This window comes from Mastomys coucha, unplaced genomic scaffold (genome assembly GCF_008632895.1).
Source record: "Mastomys coucha isolate ucsf_1 unplaced genomic scaffold, UCSF_Mcou_1 pScaffold4, whole genome shotgun sequence".
NCBI lineage: Eukaryota > Metazoa > Chordata > Mammalia > Rodentia > Muridae > Mastomys > Mastomys coucha.
Genome location: NW_022196910.1, coordinates 20,499,657 through 20,514,656, shown reverse-complemented (window position 1 = coordinate 20,514,656; position 15,000 = coordinate 20,499,657). Strand labels below are relative to the sequence as shown.

Genomic DNA, 15,000 nt, shown 5'->3' with positions numbered 1-15,000 from the left:
AGTATCCAATTCTATGCCCGTTCATGTTAGCTTCAGAGTGACAGAGGAGCCAAGCTGTCCTCTCTGGGTGGAGCTCAGCTCATCTCGCTCCAGTTCCCCACTCCCATTTCCCTAGCTCTCGGTTTCACTCTTCATCCTTTCTGTTCCTTGTTCTGAGTCCCTAGCACTCTCCTCCTCCCAATCTTCACAAGAACTTCTTACTTCAAGGTCCCTGTTCCTGTCATTCCCCCTCAGAAAGGACTCTTTCCTGACTCTCAGCTGACATGCCCTCTCATTCCTTGCCAGTTCTGACTTCTGCTTTATTTTTTAAAATTAATTTTTAAATTAATTATTTCTCTCTCTCTCCCTCTCCCTCCCCCTCCCCCCTCTCTCTGTCTCAGGTGGTTGTGAGCCATCTGATGTGGGTGCTAAGAATCAAATATAGGTCCTCTGAAAGAGCACTGTGTGCCCTAATCTGTTGAGGCATTTCTCCAGCTTTTGATTCATATAAAACCTGCTGAAAACCCATTTTTTTTCGTACCTTTCTCCTCTCGGTCTTCTCTTGGAAAGTCAAGCAGCAGGAAGGTAGAATAGCTGCTCTTCTCACTGCCGAATCCCCAGCACCTATAAAAATGAGATTTGGCATTCTGGCTATGAATATATAAGTCTTTTTTGCTTAGTGGGTTGAGGACCCACTAGGCAAATTAGCCTAGGCATCAATTCCTTATTGCTAGAGTGCTAGCTAGAGTATGTAAGCTTCTCAGGATTGGTGAACTCAGACCAGCTAGTGTATGTAAATATCATGTCACAGTGTTAAGCCTGTGAGTGGTGCATAGCAAATGGTTTTAGTTAGTTTTTTTATCATTGACATATGTGTTTGCAGAAAGAAATAAGTAAAGTTTTCTAGACTTCTACAACTTCTGGACCTTTGTGTCACCACATGTGATGTTTATCTTAGGTCCTTGCTTACCGTGGTGGCTACTGGACTCTACTGCAAAATTGTTGCAGGGTCTTCTGGAACTTTTCCCGGGAGCTGCAGATACTACTGAAGCAGACTGTGGATAGTTGCAAAGCTTTTCCCATTAGCCAGGATAACTTTCTCTGTATCTGTGTGTTACCCTTTTACCTGGGTGCAGACCTACTTATTGCCATGTTGATAAAACTGCAGAGCACCAATTCTATCAAGGTAAGGGCATTTTGGTAATTATTTTTATTGTATCCAATTAAAAAATGTCTTTTATTGTGAAACTTGGGATAAGTAGAAATTGATATTTTTCTTGTGTTCTCATTTGGTTTGCCTGTTTTTCATTTGCTTCTCATTATAAATTTGTTCACAGCGCATAACTTGCATTAATGTTAATTAAAAAATCTTAGCCTGAAAATCCAGTTTGTTTGAAGGAAAGAGATAGAAACCCTTACTGTCTCCTATATGAATTCCATGCAGAGGCAGAGCTGCTCATGTGACCTCTCTCCCAGTAGTCTGTCTATCCCTGCTCAATTGCTCCAGGTGCTAAGACTTGTAGCTATTAAAAATCCATCACACCATGACCTAGGTTATGGAAACAAAATAGAAACAATATAATATGCAATAGCAAACATATTGAAAATTAGCAAACACACAAACACATTGAGATATAGCATTTCTGAAGGCAAGTATCTAATAACAATATCATGAAAGACAAAGCACATAAATTAAGATATTTATACTGAGTGTTACAATATAACTTTAAGTGGGATGTGATGATTTAAGGATGTATTTGCCATAATCCACAGAGCAATGACAGCACCAAAAAAGCGATAGCTAAAGACTTAATAATCAAGACTAAATAATACTCAGTTAACTTCAGACAAGGAAAGAAATAGTAAATGGTCAAACATACAAAGAGCAAACTGAAAACATAGATCAAGTATTGTGGTTTGATTGAAGATGGACCTCACAGGCTCACAGAGAGATGCATTATTTAAAGGGTTAGGAAGTATGGTTGTGTTGGAGTAGGTGTGGTCTTGTATGCTACTGGGGTTGGCTTTGAGGGTTCAAAAAGCTCATTCCCAGCCCAGAGTTTTACTTTTCTTGCTGCCTGAGCATCCAAATGTAGGTGCTGGAGTTCCCTCTCCAGCACCATGACTGCCTGTGTGCTGCCATGCTTCCCACCATGCTGGTAGTGGACTAAACCTCTGAAACTGTACTAAGTGCTTCCTTTTATAATAGTTGCTGTGGTCATGATGTCTCTTCACAGCACTGAGACACTTCATATTAAGACAAATATTAAAATTAACTCAGTCATAGCCATGACTATATTAAATGTAAGCTGGCTAAATACCCTAATTAAAAGGCACATATACTTCTTCATAAGAAAATATTCGGAATATTAAGAACATAATGCACAGAGACTGAGGCAGCAGCGTGTACAGGGTCTGCACCAGGTGGGGTACTAAAGCTGAAAGGAGAAGTAGATACAAGCCCCTATCCCTAACCCAGAAGCAATCTCCAGTTGATAACCACTCGCACATAAAAATTTAGTTTCCCCCAAGGGAGTCTCAATGGGGAAACAAACTTCTGTAAGGGGTAGGCTGCGTGCCCAGCAGTAGATGGTCAACAGAAAACAAATTCATCACCATTTTTGGAGGTTCCTTGTCTCATAATGTCATGTCAGGGCTATTCCTTTACTTTTTATTATATCTTATTATTCTACATTTTAATATACACATACATATTTATATGTATTACATATAATAGTAATACATATCTCTACTTTTTTACACTATAGGTCCTTGGAGCATATACTATGGCTTGCAGTTTAGCATTTTTAAGGGATTCCTGAGTGTGCAAACCAGTGGGTCTTTCTTTCTTGTGCCTTCTCTTGGGCTTTTTTCCTTCTGTTTGTTTGTTTTTATCCAATTCCATTGTGTTAGTTTCATCTCATCTTATTATATTTTACTCTACTGTTGTCCTTTAGAAACCTGTTTGTTTTTAAATGAGAGATAGAAAGAAGGTAGATTTGGATGGCAGGGGAGGGGAGGAGGAGGGGAAACTGTAATCAGAATATGCTATGTGAGAAAAAATATTCTCAATAAAAGAAAAAAAAAGAAATTATTCAATAACTCAGGTGCTTTGTAACATTACTGATGATGGGAAAAAGGAAGTAAAAGTGTGGGAAGAGATATATCATTGAAAATAACAAATGTGGAAAGTGGAATGAACCACATTAGAGACATCATGGCTTTGAAATGGGAAAGGAAATGAAAGCAAAACTATATGAGTTTACAGTATTTCCAGGCTTAGTAAAGCTTTAGTCTATAGGAGTACACCAAACTCTCAAGGTTCTAAACAGCAAATAAAACAATCAGCAGAATGAAGAGATAACTTAGGGCCAGAAAGATGGCTCAGAGCGTAAAGCACTTGTCACACATGTGTGAAGACTGGAGTTCAGATCCTAAGGACCCATTTAAAAGCCAAGCAGGCTTCCTATAATCCTATTGCATAAAAAGTGGATAAAGGAGTCCCTAGTGTAATCCAGATGCTGGACTAGCTGAAATGACAAGCACTGACTCAATATAAGGTAGAGAAAGACTGAGGAGAATATTCAGTTTCAACCTTTGCATATACATGCACACACATACCACACACACATGCTCTCTCATACATGTGAACATAAACATACATATTATAGAGAGAGAGAGAAAGAGAGTGGGGAGGAGGGAGAGAAAGAAAAAGAACTGTTTAGAGAAAGTATCCGCCAACTACAGAGTGATAAAGAATCAGTATTAAAGTACATTTGGAACTCAGTTAAACAGCAAAAGAAGAAACCTCAATATACTGATTGAAAATAAGAAATAGATCTAAATAGATATCTCTCAAAATAAGACATTCACATGCTGGTGAAATGGCTCAGTGCATAAAGGTTTTGCCACATATAAGCCTAGTGACCTAAATTTAATCCCTAGAAGTCATACAAAAGTGAAAGGAGAGAACAGATTCCACAAAATGGTACTCTGACCCCTGCATGCATGCCACAGCACACACGTCTGCCTCCCGCACATCATGCCTACACAGACAAATTCATTAATAATTACATACATAAACAAATGGGAAAAGGCATACAAATATTCCAAAGGTAATTTAAAAATGCTCAGCATCATTATCAACAGGGAGATGCAACTCAAAATCACATCAAACTGTCCCTTCTTCCAGTTGGGGTGATGGTTACTTAAAAATTACAGAAGATGACAGGTCATAATGATGGTATAGAGAGGCGGGGCACATACCACTGTTGAAGTCATTGTAGAAACAGGACAGCAGTTCCTCAACAATTAACCCCAGTTTGGTCTTGAAGAAATATTTCTGTCAATGGGACGCCTGGACACCACATTTACTGGAACACCATTCAAAACAGCTGAGAAGCGAAAGCAGTGGAAGCCAGCCATTGCCTGTCAACCAGAGTACAATCTCTCCATGGAAAACTCTCCTGTACTAGAGATTAAAGTTAAAGAGGACACAAGGAACTAAAGAGAGGCCGTCTCTTGCTGGTGATCAGGAAGACTTGCCTATCCTCAGCTTGATTTGTCAGTCCGTGGAGATCCAAAGGCATTTGTACCGATGTTGACGGTTCTGAAATTTATAGGAGAATGCAAATGAGAGGGAATCTTCTTGGCTCCAGCCCCCAGGACTCTAGAAGATCTTTAGAGCAAACTGAACCTTCAGGACCCACCACCCACCTGAACGCTTATTAAAGCTGTAGTACCTGGGAAACTATCATATTGACACAAAGCAGGCAGCATGTGAATGGTACAAATAGAATCTGAAGGTAGACCATATACACATTTTTTAAAAAAAAATGACAATGGAGGCAATGAAGTTAAAAGGTCTCCAGAGGAAGTGACAACAGCTAGCATGTAGAATATACTTCAAGTCCATTTTTCAATAAAGAGGATCAGGGCCCCGTGGCGTTATCCTGCCTCTATTAACTGTGAGGGAAACTTTAAATGCAAGTATTCAGGTAGTAAATGATGAAAGGCCGTTGGAATTATAGTATCAAGATTTGTCAGTCCTTAGTGAATGGATTAAGTGGGGAAAGAGTGGCTTGGAGTATGACAGTCAGAAAAAAAAAATCCCAAAGTAATCAGCTCAAGCAGTCAGACTTTGTAGTTCACACAAATATAGCTGACAGAGGAACATTCCAAAGAACACCTTGGGAATGCAATCAATAGATTCAAGCCCCTGGGAGCTCTCCAGGAAGCAACACGGTTTCTTCAACAACAAAATGAAATTTTCAAAAGGGAGATGAAATCATAGATTAAAAAGGACATAACCAAACTTCAGTGCTTGGGCCTTGTGTAAATCTCATTTCAAGAAATGGGATCATTGTCAGTGTGGTTATCAAACTATTTTAAGGGATTTTGCTATTTGTGTGTGTGTGTGTGTCTGTGTGTGTGTCTGTCTGTGTGAGTGTGCTGGCATGCTGGCATGCATGTGTGCAAGTGATATGCATACATGTATATGTGTGAGTGCCATAGCATGCATGTGGAGGTCAGAGGACAGATTCCCTCACATGCTGATCCTTGATCCCTGCCTTGGTCGAGCCAAGGTCTCTTTGTTGTTTTGTGCTAAGCTGTGTATGCCAGGCTTGCTGGTCCACAAGTTTCGGTGTCCACCTTCCACCTTGCCCTGGGAGCACGGATGCTACTGTCCCTGCTGTTGATATGGGTTCTGAGGATTTAGACTCACACCCTCCCTTTGCCCACTGCACCATCTGCCCAGCCCTTCTTTTTGTTTATTCTTAAAGCAGGATTATAATATTATGGTTGTATTTTTATAAAATGAATTCTTCACTCTTTAGAGATTGTATTGAGATATTTATAGATTGGTTAATGTAATTTTAGGAATATAATAAAAACCAATTAAATGATTGAGTATACCCTAGAGCTTGAAAACGATCGAAGTTTGTAGAAGGTTCAGGGGGGTCTTATTGTCTCTACTGTTTCGAGTGCTTCGAGTTGTGTTCAATAAAATGTCTTAAAGAACTTCACATGGCACATACTAAATCTTTAAAATTTTGGACCGTGACCACACCCAAACCCCGACTCTTCAAATGCCATTTCAGTGCTGATATGTCAGCCCTGCTTGCTTCTTGATATTATCTGGTCACATGCTCCCCCTGCCTTTGCCTGTCGGGTTGGTGTCAATAGAGAGGGGGAGGCTAAATAAGATAGAATCCCAGTATTGTTGGTAGTGAACTCTGTATTGGAAAGTAATGTCACTGCCGAGGACTTCCCTTGGAAATCTGAGAGAAAGGAACTGGAGCTAGCCCCTTACACAGGAATGTAACACTGCAGACCCAGAGGACTGGAAACTGGGCTCATAACTCACAACATGGTTTCTTTTGAGCATGCTCCATGTGCTGGCACTGTGTAAGGAGTAAACCTCATGTGGACAATCCCAGCTCCAGCACCTCTTCATCTGATTCTCCATAGCCTCATGGCAAGCATCATCTCTTTTGAAGGAGTGAATCTTGCTCAGCCCCCCACCTCCATTAATGCCTTTAGTCTCTTAATGAGGCACCAGGACAGAAGGAGCTGACTCCAGTTGGCTGTTTTGAGCTATAGCCTGGCCCTTAGATAGACCTTATACCCTTTGCTTTGCTGCAGAAAATTTCAGAAGAATACGAATATGTGTCAGGTCACATGGGAAATAAGCACAGTTGTAGTTAAAATAGTAACTTTTTAATCTGGACAAAAACCAGGGCCTCTAGATAACAATCTCTTGGGCTGCCTAGTTTTTAATGTGAATTTAACACAAGCTATAGTTGTCTAAGAGGAGGGAACTTCAATTGAGAAAATGCCTCTATAAGATCAGGTTGTCATCAAGCCTGTTAGGCATTTTCTTAATTAGTGATTGATGTGAGAGGGCTCATCCTATTGTGGGTAGTGAAAGACAAGGAGAGGATACTGGTGAAGGTGGAAGGTTCATTAGCAGTTGAAGGCTCAGGATTAAAGGAGTCATGCAGAGAAGTTGAAGCTTGGCATTTTGAAGAGAGTCTAGGAGAGACTGTTGGTGAAAGTGTTCTCTCGCTGACAAGAGTCCTCAGCCTTTTGGAGACACCAGTATCATGGGATGGCCACTGAGGGGAGGTAGCTTAAGCCTAGAAGATAAGCTTTGTGTGCATTTAATGGCTGCCCAAGGCCTTTGGCCGAGCCCAGGGTTATGAGTAAATCCCAGATATTGGGCGCTGAGTTACTTACGGAGTTGAAGTTTGGTTTTGCTTTGCTCAGATTGTGACTGTGTCCTGGTTCTTCTCTCTGAAGTAAGAAAGCATTTAATTAATTTATTTTTTATTTTATAGGAACCCATGGTTTTAGATTTTCTATTTAAAAAAAAACTTGGATTTCTAGAGTCTGAATGTTTAAAATGTTTGTATGTATAAGACTTGTGGGACTTTTTAAAATTGGAAAGTATTTTATATTGGCATGTTGAGATTAATGTATTATATTGGGGATGAATAAGAAAGAAAAGGTTGTGGCTTAATAGTGGTGTGTTTGTGTGTCGAGTTGACAAGGAGTCAGTTGTGCCGGCTAGTTTTATGTCAACCAACCCAAGCTAAAGTCATCTGAGAAGAAGGGACCTCAATTGAGAAAACTCTTTCTTTCATAAGACCAGTCTGTAGGCAAGCCAGAGGACATTTTCTTAGTGATTGATGGAAGAGGGCCAAATCCATGGCAGGCGGTGCCATCCCTGGGCTGGTGGTTCTGTGTTCTATAAAAGAAAGCAGGCTGAGCATGGAGGGAAAGCCAGTAAGTGGCACCAGTCCATGACCTCTGCATCAGCTCCTGCCTCCAGGTTCCTGCCATGTTTCAGTTCCTGTCCTGACATCCTTCAGTGATGAACAGTGATGTGGAAATGTAAGCCAAATAAATCCTTTTGACTCCAAGTTGCTTTTGGTTGGTTTTGGTGTTTCATCACAGCAATAGTGACCCTAACTAAGACACCTCCATAACATTGACTTTTATAATAAGGAATTGGAAAATGTACCAAACACACCAGGAGAGATCATCTGTTGTACAAATTACATGCCTTTCCTAAAAGCTTTATCATGTTGGTTTAATGTCCTTACCTAAGTCAGCAGTGAATAAGTGCTAAGAATAGACCTCAGTCCCTGCTGCCTAATTAATATCGGCTGTCACTTATCTAAGTTAAAATGTGAAATAGTTAAAACCAAGCAAAATAAAAGAACTCAGTGACACCATCACATCCCATATAACCAGCAGCCACATGCATCTGCTCGCTGTAGCAAATTACAGCAAACAGAAATCTAGTACGTTTCCCTCACTACAGACAATTATACCATCTCATTACAAAGCTGTGACTCACCCAAACATTAATTTTCCCTTTTGGTTTGGCTCCTTCTTGTGTTCCATTATCACATTGACTTACCAGAAAAATACGTAGTGAGACCTTAAATTTGGGTACCTTATCTCCAATGTGCTTCTTGCAGTCATTTGAAGAGAAAGAGTTCCTCATTCCCAGCTGTTATGGGAACATCAAATCTGATAACGGAGGTTCCAGCCTGACTTTTGAACATCCTTTGGATGATGTCAATGTGGTAGATTTGAGATGGATCCATGACTTTGTGCTGAAGTCTCTGGAGATTCTATACCAAGTGGAGAAATGGGAAACGCTGGTATCTCTTGCCATTCAGTTCAACATCATTTCACAGTATGTCCAGCCCACAAAGGCAACAAAAAGTAACAGACTTCTTTAGGGGATGGTCTTTTAGCTCAAGTTAACTTTTTGATGTATTCTCTACCCCTGCCCAGTGAGAGGTACACAGAGCAAGTGACCCCGCTGTTGGTGTATGCACAGCGCCAACTGATCCTGAGGATAAACCAGCTGAATGGTCCTGATCTCTCCCGTCAGGCTTGTGCTAGATACGAGGCTGAAAATGGAGAGAAGGTAAGCTGGGCTGATTCTCACTCAGCCATGGCTGCCTGTTGCCACACATGAAAGGGAAGGATTTAGGAGACAGATAAGCAGTATTTTCACTGGGGCATCCTCCACTCAGATCTACAGATGTTACTGACAGCTTGCCCTGGGTCAGCGCTTTCCAGGTATAGCAAAGCCAAAAGTGTAGGCCTTCCACACAAGAAATGTTTGTCCAAGTCAGGGCTGACACACTCCTTAGAAACAAGGGGAATGGTTTCTATATCCCACAATAATTTTCAGGGGGCCTGTTTTATGTTTGAGTTAATTTTAAAATAATGAAAAAGTAACTTTTAGGGCAAAGGAAAAAATTTACTTTCAGTATTTTGTTTGTTCTTGAAACCCACTGGAATATATTCCCTAAGAAAAGAAATTTTTGCTTATTTTGCTCTCTGGTGCTACATCATCCTTTCAGTGTATAACAGTGCATGGCATACTGGTGTTCAGTAAAGATTTGCTTAAAGAATCCAGAGAGAGGATGGGCTTTCCAAGTGCGCTTATTAAACTGTAGGAAGGAGTTTGCATCTTACTGGACTGTTTCCCTCGCATTATGGAAATGCCCACAAGGGACGATAAAGACTGGACCGAGAGGCAGCTGTGTCTTGAGTGATTGGTTTTGGTTAGATCGGGGATGAGAGTTGAGACCTGGTGGAAACAGGGTGTTGGGCTCTTTAAAGGAATTTCTTTTCATCTAAACACTTTTCTGTTTTCATGTGTTTTACAATTTGAGGACTCAAACATCTGTTCAAGAAATTGTCACAATACTGTAGAAGCAATTAGTTTTGAAAAACTTCATGAAGGAAGTTAAAATTGCATTAATTATGAGTAGGCTGTAACCAAATTTGCCTTTGGAAGAGAAGCCTGTATTTGAGATGTGCTTCAACTCAAATAATGAAATATATATTTATATCCACGAACTTATAGAATATTAGGAAATCATATTTTGATTGCTGTACATAATCTTTCCAATGTTCTCCCAGCTGTGCTATGGACCAGAGAAATATGGAAAATTACATAGCTGTATTTTCATGAAAGTCCTCAGGACTGAGAAGGACTCCACCAGCTTTTATTTGTAGAACTGTTTCACATCTGGACAGAGACTGAGAGAGACATTTCAAGGGAGCCAGACTTTGAACTACATGTGCCTAAGGACTGTCTGTGCTTGTCTTTTTAAGATCACCTGTCGAAACTTCATTGGGAAGCAGCTCAAGATTGATCTTTCCACACCCAAGAACTTGCCTGAGCTAGAAGGCAGTGCTGACCCCATGAAGATGCTCATCAGTTCAGGTCAGACCCAGTTCTAACATGAACCCCAACTTCTTTAAGGTTCGCTATCATTTTCATCTCAGCTCTTCCACAATGGAAAGTAAAATCTATTTCTAATGTTTACTTGAAAACAAACCATTTGATATTTATCATTTTATGTTGCTGTAAATGTCCTACAAGGAAATTCTTTTTTCATAAGCCGAAAGGAAAAGAGGAGAAATGGTGAGAAAAGTCGACTTTGTGCATTTTTCTGCTTTTTGTCTTCTTGGGAGTCTCTCTCTCTCTCTCTCTCTCTCTCTTTCTCTCTCTCTCTCTCTCTCTGTGTGTGTGTGTGTGTTGTGTGTGTATGCATGTGTGTGCATGCACGTGTGTATATGCAAGCAGCTTCTATTTCGCTTTTCAGTGAACATAGGTCCCACTGACTATGCCACGGTTAAGTTGTTGGCATTATTATCTTATAATCAGCAAGCTAGAAAAGGCTTTGCAATACTTTGATTTACTTGCTCTGATGGTTTAAAGGAAAATGGCCCACAGGAGAAGTGTGTCACTGGGGTGGGCTTTGAGGTTTCAGAAATTCAAGTCAGGCCCAGTGTCACACTCTCTTCATACTGCCTTCTGATCCAGATGTAGAACTTTTAGCTCCTTCTACAACACCATGTCTACTTGCATGCCGCCATATTTCCTGCCATGATGACAATGGACTTAACCTCTGAACTGTAAGCCAGCCCCAGTGAAATGTTTTCCTTTATAAGAGGTGTTTGCTGTGGCCATGGTGTCTCTTCTCAGCAGTAAAACCCTAACTAAAACCCTTGCTTTTAGACGATGAGACTTCTAGAATGTTTTCACCAATGCAATTTGTAGAATTGAGGCAACAGAATAAGCTGAAAACAGAGGGGCTGAAGAGATGGCCCATCAGTTAAGAGAGCTTGCTGTGGTTCCAGAGGCTGTGAGTTCAGTTTCCAGCACCCACATTGTGTCACCCATAACTGCCTGTGACTACAGCTCCAGGCAGTTCAATACTCTCTTCTGTCTGGTCTTTGGGGGTACCTGCACATATGTGGCATACACTTACATAGGCATATATGCAAGTATGCAGATAAAAATAAAATAAATCTAAACCCAATCAAATCTAATTGTATTGTCATGATTATACAAATAGTTCTTTGAAGAAAAACAGGAGATTAAAAATAAAATCTGCACTGTATTGTGCTTCTTAAGTGTGTTGTAGAAATTTTTAATCATAAAAATTTTCTACCCAGCTTTTGATAATTCAGTTTCAAATAAAAGACACACAACTTTTATTATTTACAATAAAGCTTAAGGAGCACAAGAGCTGGGCAGATATCTACCCTCTGTGCTATTAGAATCTACTTTCCTATTGATAACCCTAAGTTATTACTTAGTTTGTTTCACCTGGGCTGCTCTTAACTCCAATTGGTCAGCCCTTAGGGCCATGTTTTCATGACTCACCTAACCATGGTGACTTTCTCTTCCTCTTCATTTCTTCTCTCTCTTGTGATTCTCCTCCCCCTACACCTCATCCCCAATCCTGGGAACCCTAAACCCAGCCCACCTATTGGTTGCCAGCATCTTCATTTACCAATCAGAATTAACTGGGGGACAAAGTCACATATGTTCACTTGGGTTTATGTGTGGACTCTCTTGTGCTGATTCTCTCATCTCTAGGGGCAACTAGGTCTTGGGGACCTGCACTTAACATTACAACACACATAAAAAACCAAACCTCAACAAAGTGTCTATATTTTTGGGACAGGAAAGGATCATAATCTTTCCTTTGGGATGTTATCTACTAATTTTCTGTATGTGCAGATGCAACATTGGTCATTCAGTCGTTTGTTGAGTTGGTCTTCTAGCCATCCAGTCACTCAGCAAACTCTTACTGAACATCTGTTAAGTTATAAGTGCTGTCATAAGGTACCGAGATTTTTAAGATGAATGAGATTACAGATTCCTCATGAGAGGAATTCATGGTCTGTTGAAGGAGATCAATAAGGTGGGATTGTAATTGGTAATATCGTTACTATCTCTGCTGCTATAAACTGAAAATATCTGGTATTCACCACTAAAGAGTTCAAAAGCAAAAGGTCAATGAGGTCAGCAGGACACAGGCAATAACGTACTTCAGAGAGCAGGTTGAAGGGGGCTTAGCCTTGTCTGGAGAACAGAGGGAGCCAGGCAAGAGGATTCAAGGAGGAAAGGGTCAAAGGTCTCCTCAAAGAATCTTCTTCAGCAATGTAGAAATAGGTTCAAAGGAGCCCACTTGGGAGCCAGAGAGCTGCTGTTCTTGGCTTGGATATGAATGGAGGCCTGAAGCTGAGCAGTTAGAGTAGAGGGAAAAGACAGGAAAGAAATGGAGAGGAAGGCCACAGGACTTCATCTTGTCCTGACTAGACATGAAGGGAAGATGAGGATAGAAGGAACTCCCATTGTCATGGAGCCTGCAATAGGTACCTGGGAGGATAACAATGTCTTCACCCAGAGAGGAAACCAACCTGAGGTGCCACAGATCAGAGGCAAGTGGTGCTATTGCCTCTCTCATTTTGCCTGGACACTTGAGGAGAGGCAGAGAGTAGATGGCTGGTGGATACCAAAGGAGAGGCATGTAATAGATGGCTGATGAATACCAGAAGAGAGGAATTGCATAGATGGCTGGTGGATACCAGAGGAGAGATGTATTAGGTAGGTGGTTGAATGCACAAATGTGGCATTCTGAGTGAGCTGGTTTGGAGAATCTGTACATTGGCTGTGGTTGAAGTCAGGGAAGTTCTGGTGAGTATAGACCTGAGGATATCCCATTTAGGAAGCAATGCCAGTCAAAGCATGGTGTGGCTCTTTAACAGTGACAGTTGACCTCCACCTTATGAGCTTATGGTAAGAAAGGTCCGATTATTGTCTCTGTGTCTGTGTTCAGTAAGGTTGAATATTTAGCTGCTGACATCATGGTGGAAGAAGTACCTTGACAAAGCCCCTGTGATAGTGGGGTGGTTTGCTTGTGCTGGGCCCAGGGAGTGGCACTATTAGGAGGCAATGGCCTTGTGGGAGGAGGTGTGTCACTGTGGGGGTGGGCTTTAAAACTCTCCTCCTAGGCACATGGGAATTAGTCTTCTTCTGTTTGCCTTTGGAACAAGTTGAGGAACTCTCAGCACCTTCAGTGTCATGCCTGCCTGGATGCTTCCATGCTTCCTGCCTTGATGATGATGGACTGAACCTCTGAACCTGTAAGCCAGCCCCAATTAAATGTAGTCCTTTATAAGAGTTTTCTTGGTCATGGTATCTGTTCACAGCAGTAAAATCCTAACTAAGACATCTGAAAACAGGACACTGAAGCTGCAGTCTGGGGAGTTTGTCTGATAGGCACGGAGTGAGCACAGCCTTGACAATACATACACATGTACCATATGCTTTGGACTAAGGGCACTGCTTTAGGTTCACTAATTATTTATTTTTAATTTTTAAAGATTTGTTTGATTTATGTGTATGAGTATTTTGCCTGTAAGGATATATATGTGCACCCTGTGTATTCCTGGTGCCCAGGGAGGCAAGAAGAAGGTATCAGATCTTCTGGATTTGGAGCTGAAGATGGTTGTAAGCCACCATGTGGGTGCTGGGAATTGAACCCAGATCCTTTGCAAGAATACATGTTCTTTTCTTTTTTTTTAATGTTTTTAAAACTCAGTTTTATTTTATTTTCTTCCCAGTTGATTTTTTTAACATTTAAAAACATTTTAATTAAATATAATTGAATCACATTCTTGTTTCCCTTTTGTACCACTGCTCCTCCCATAGACCCCCCTTCAATACCTACAATATCTTTTTTGTCATATTCCTTAAAATTTATAAAATATTATAACAATAAAAATAAGTATTATAAAATTGTTTGATATAAAACAACAATCAATTTAACAGTCTTATGTAGATGCTCATCTACAGCAATAGTGAAAATACATTTCTTTCAATATAAATTTTAAATAACTCCAAACATATTAGCTGTATACTTAAAAATAATACATCACTACTAGTATTTTCTTAAGTGAACATGAATATATAAAGTCTTTTTGTTTGTTTGGTATTTAGTAGAGTTTAAAATCTTGGCTCTTACTGTGGTACAAGCCCAAAATAAGAACAATTTTTAGACATTGGGTTTCATTGTAATAAGGCTGTATTTCAATGACCCTCACATCACCAAAGGATTTTACCTCCATTGTAACTATGCTGAGAGTTGATAGCGTTTTGCTGCACCAAGAAATGAATTATAGGCTCCATTTTTGGATACAGACTTCTTGCTATGGTCAAAGCTACTTGGCTTGAGTGAGTGACTTCATTCTCAGCCCACAGAGAACAGGTTACATTCATTTAAGAAATGGTGTAGGTATTAAGATGGTCTATCCATAATGTCATTTGCTGACTGTTTCAATGAACAATGGTTCTGCTTGGAGGGTGGCACAGACATTAAGTGAGGGTAAAAATTTGGTTCATTAGCTGTGATAATTTGGAAAAGCATTCATCTCAGAGAAAGAGTAACTTATAAAGTCCTCTTCTTCAAACTTGATACAAGAGTTACAAATGTCAAGCAAAGCATTTAGTTTCACTTTGTTGTTCTCTTACAAGCCACCTCCCTAGTTAATTGTCTATGTTTCTTTGGGGTATATAAATACTTCTGAAATATATAAGCTGTTCTGAAAACCAGAGTATATGTAAAAACATGAAATAAACAATACTACTAATAGAGAGGCTGAGATAGGAGAAGCAAGATTTCAAGA

At 40.2% G+C, this 15,000-nt stretch overlaps 1 protein-coding gene across 8 annotated transcripts in view; it reads left to right on the top strand.

The window, feature by feature from the left end:
* Positions 1-15,000, top strand: part of Cfap54 (cilia and flagella associated protein 54) — a 302,779-nt gene that overhangs the window by 124,239 nt on the left and 163,540 nt on the right. For all 8 annotated transcript variants that reach the window (XR_004112709.1, XM_031349079.1, XM_031349081.1 and 5 more), the window contains 4 exons: positions 938-1,165; positions 8,469-8,689; positions 8,791-8,926; positions 10,129-10,240. Coding sequence is in view for 7 of the 8 variants with exons in the window: in XM_031349079.1 (XP_031204939.1) it covers positions 938-1,165; positions 8,469-8,689; positions 8,791-8,926; positions 10,129-10,240 (697 nt within the window). In the remaining variant the exon portion in view is untranslated. The remainder of the gene's footprint in view (positions 1-937; positions 1,166-8,468; positions 8,690-8,790; positions 8,927-10,128; positions 10,241-15,000) is intronic.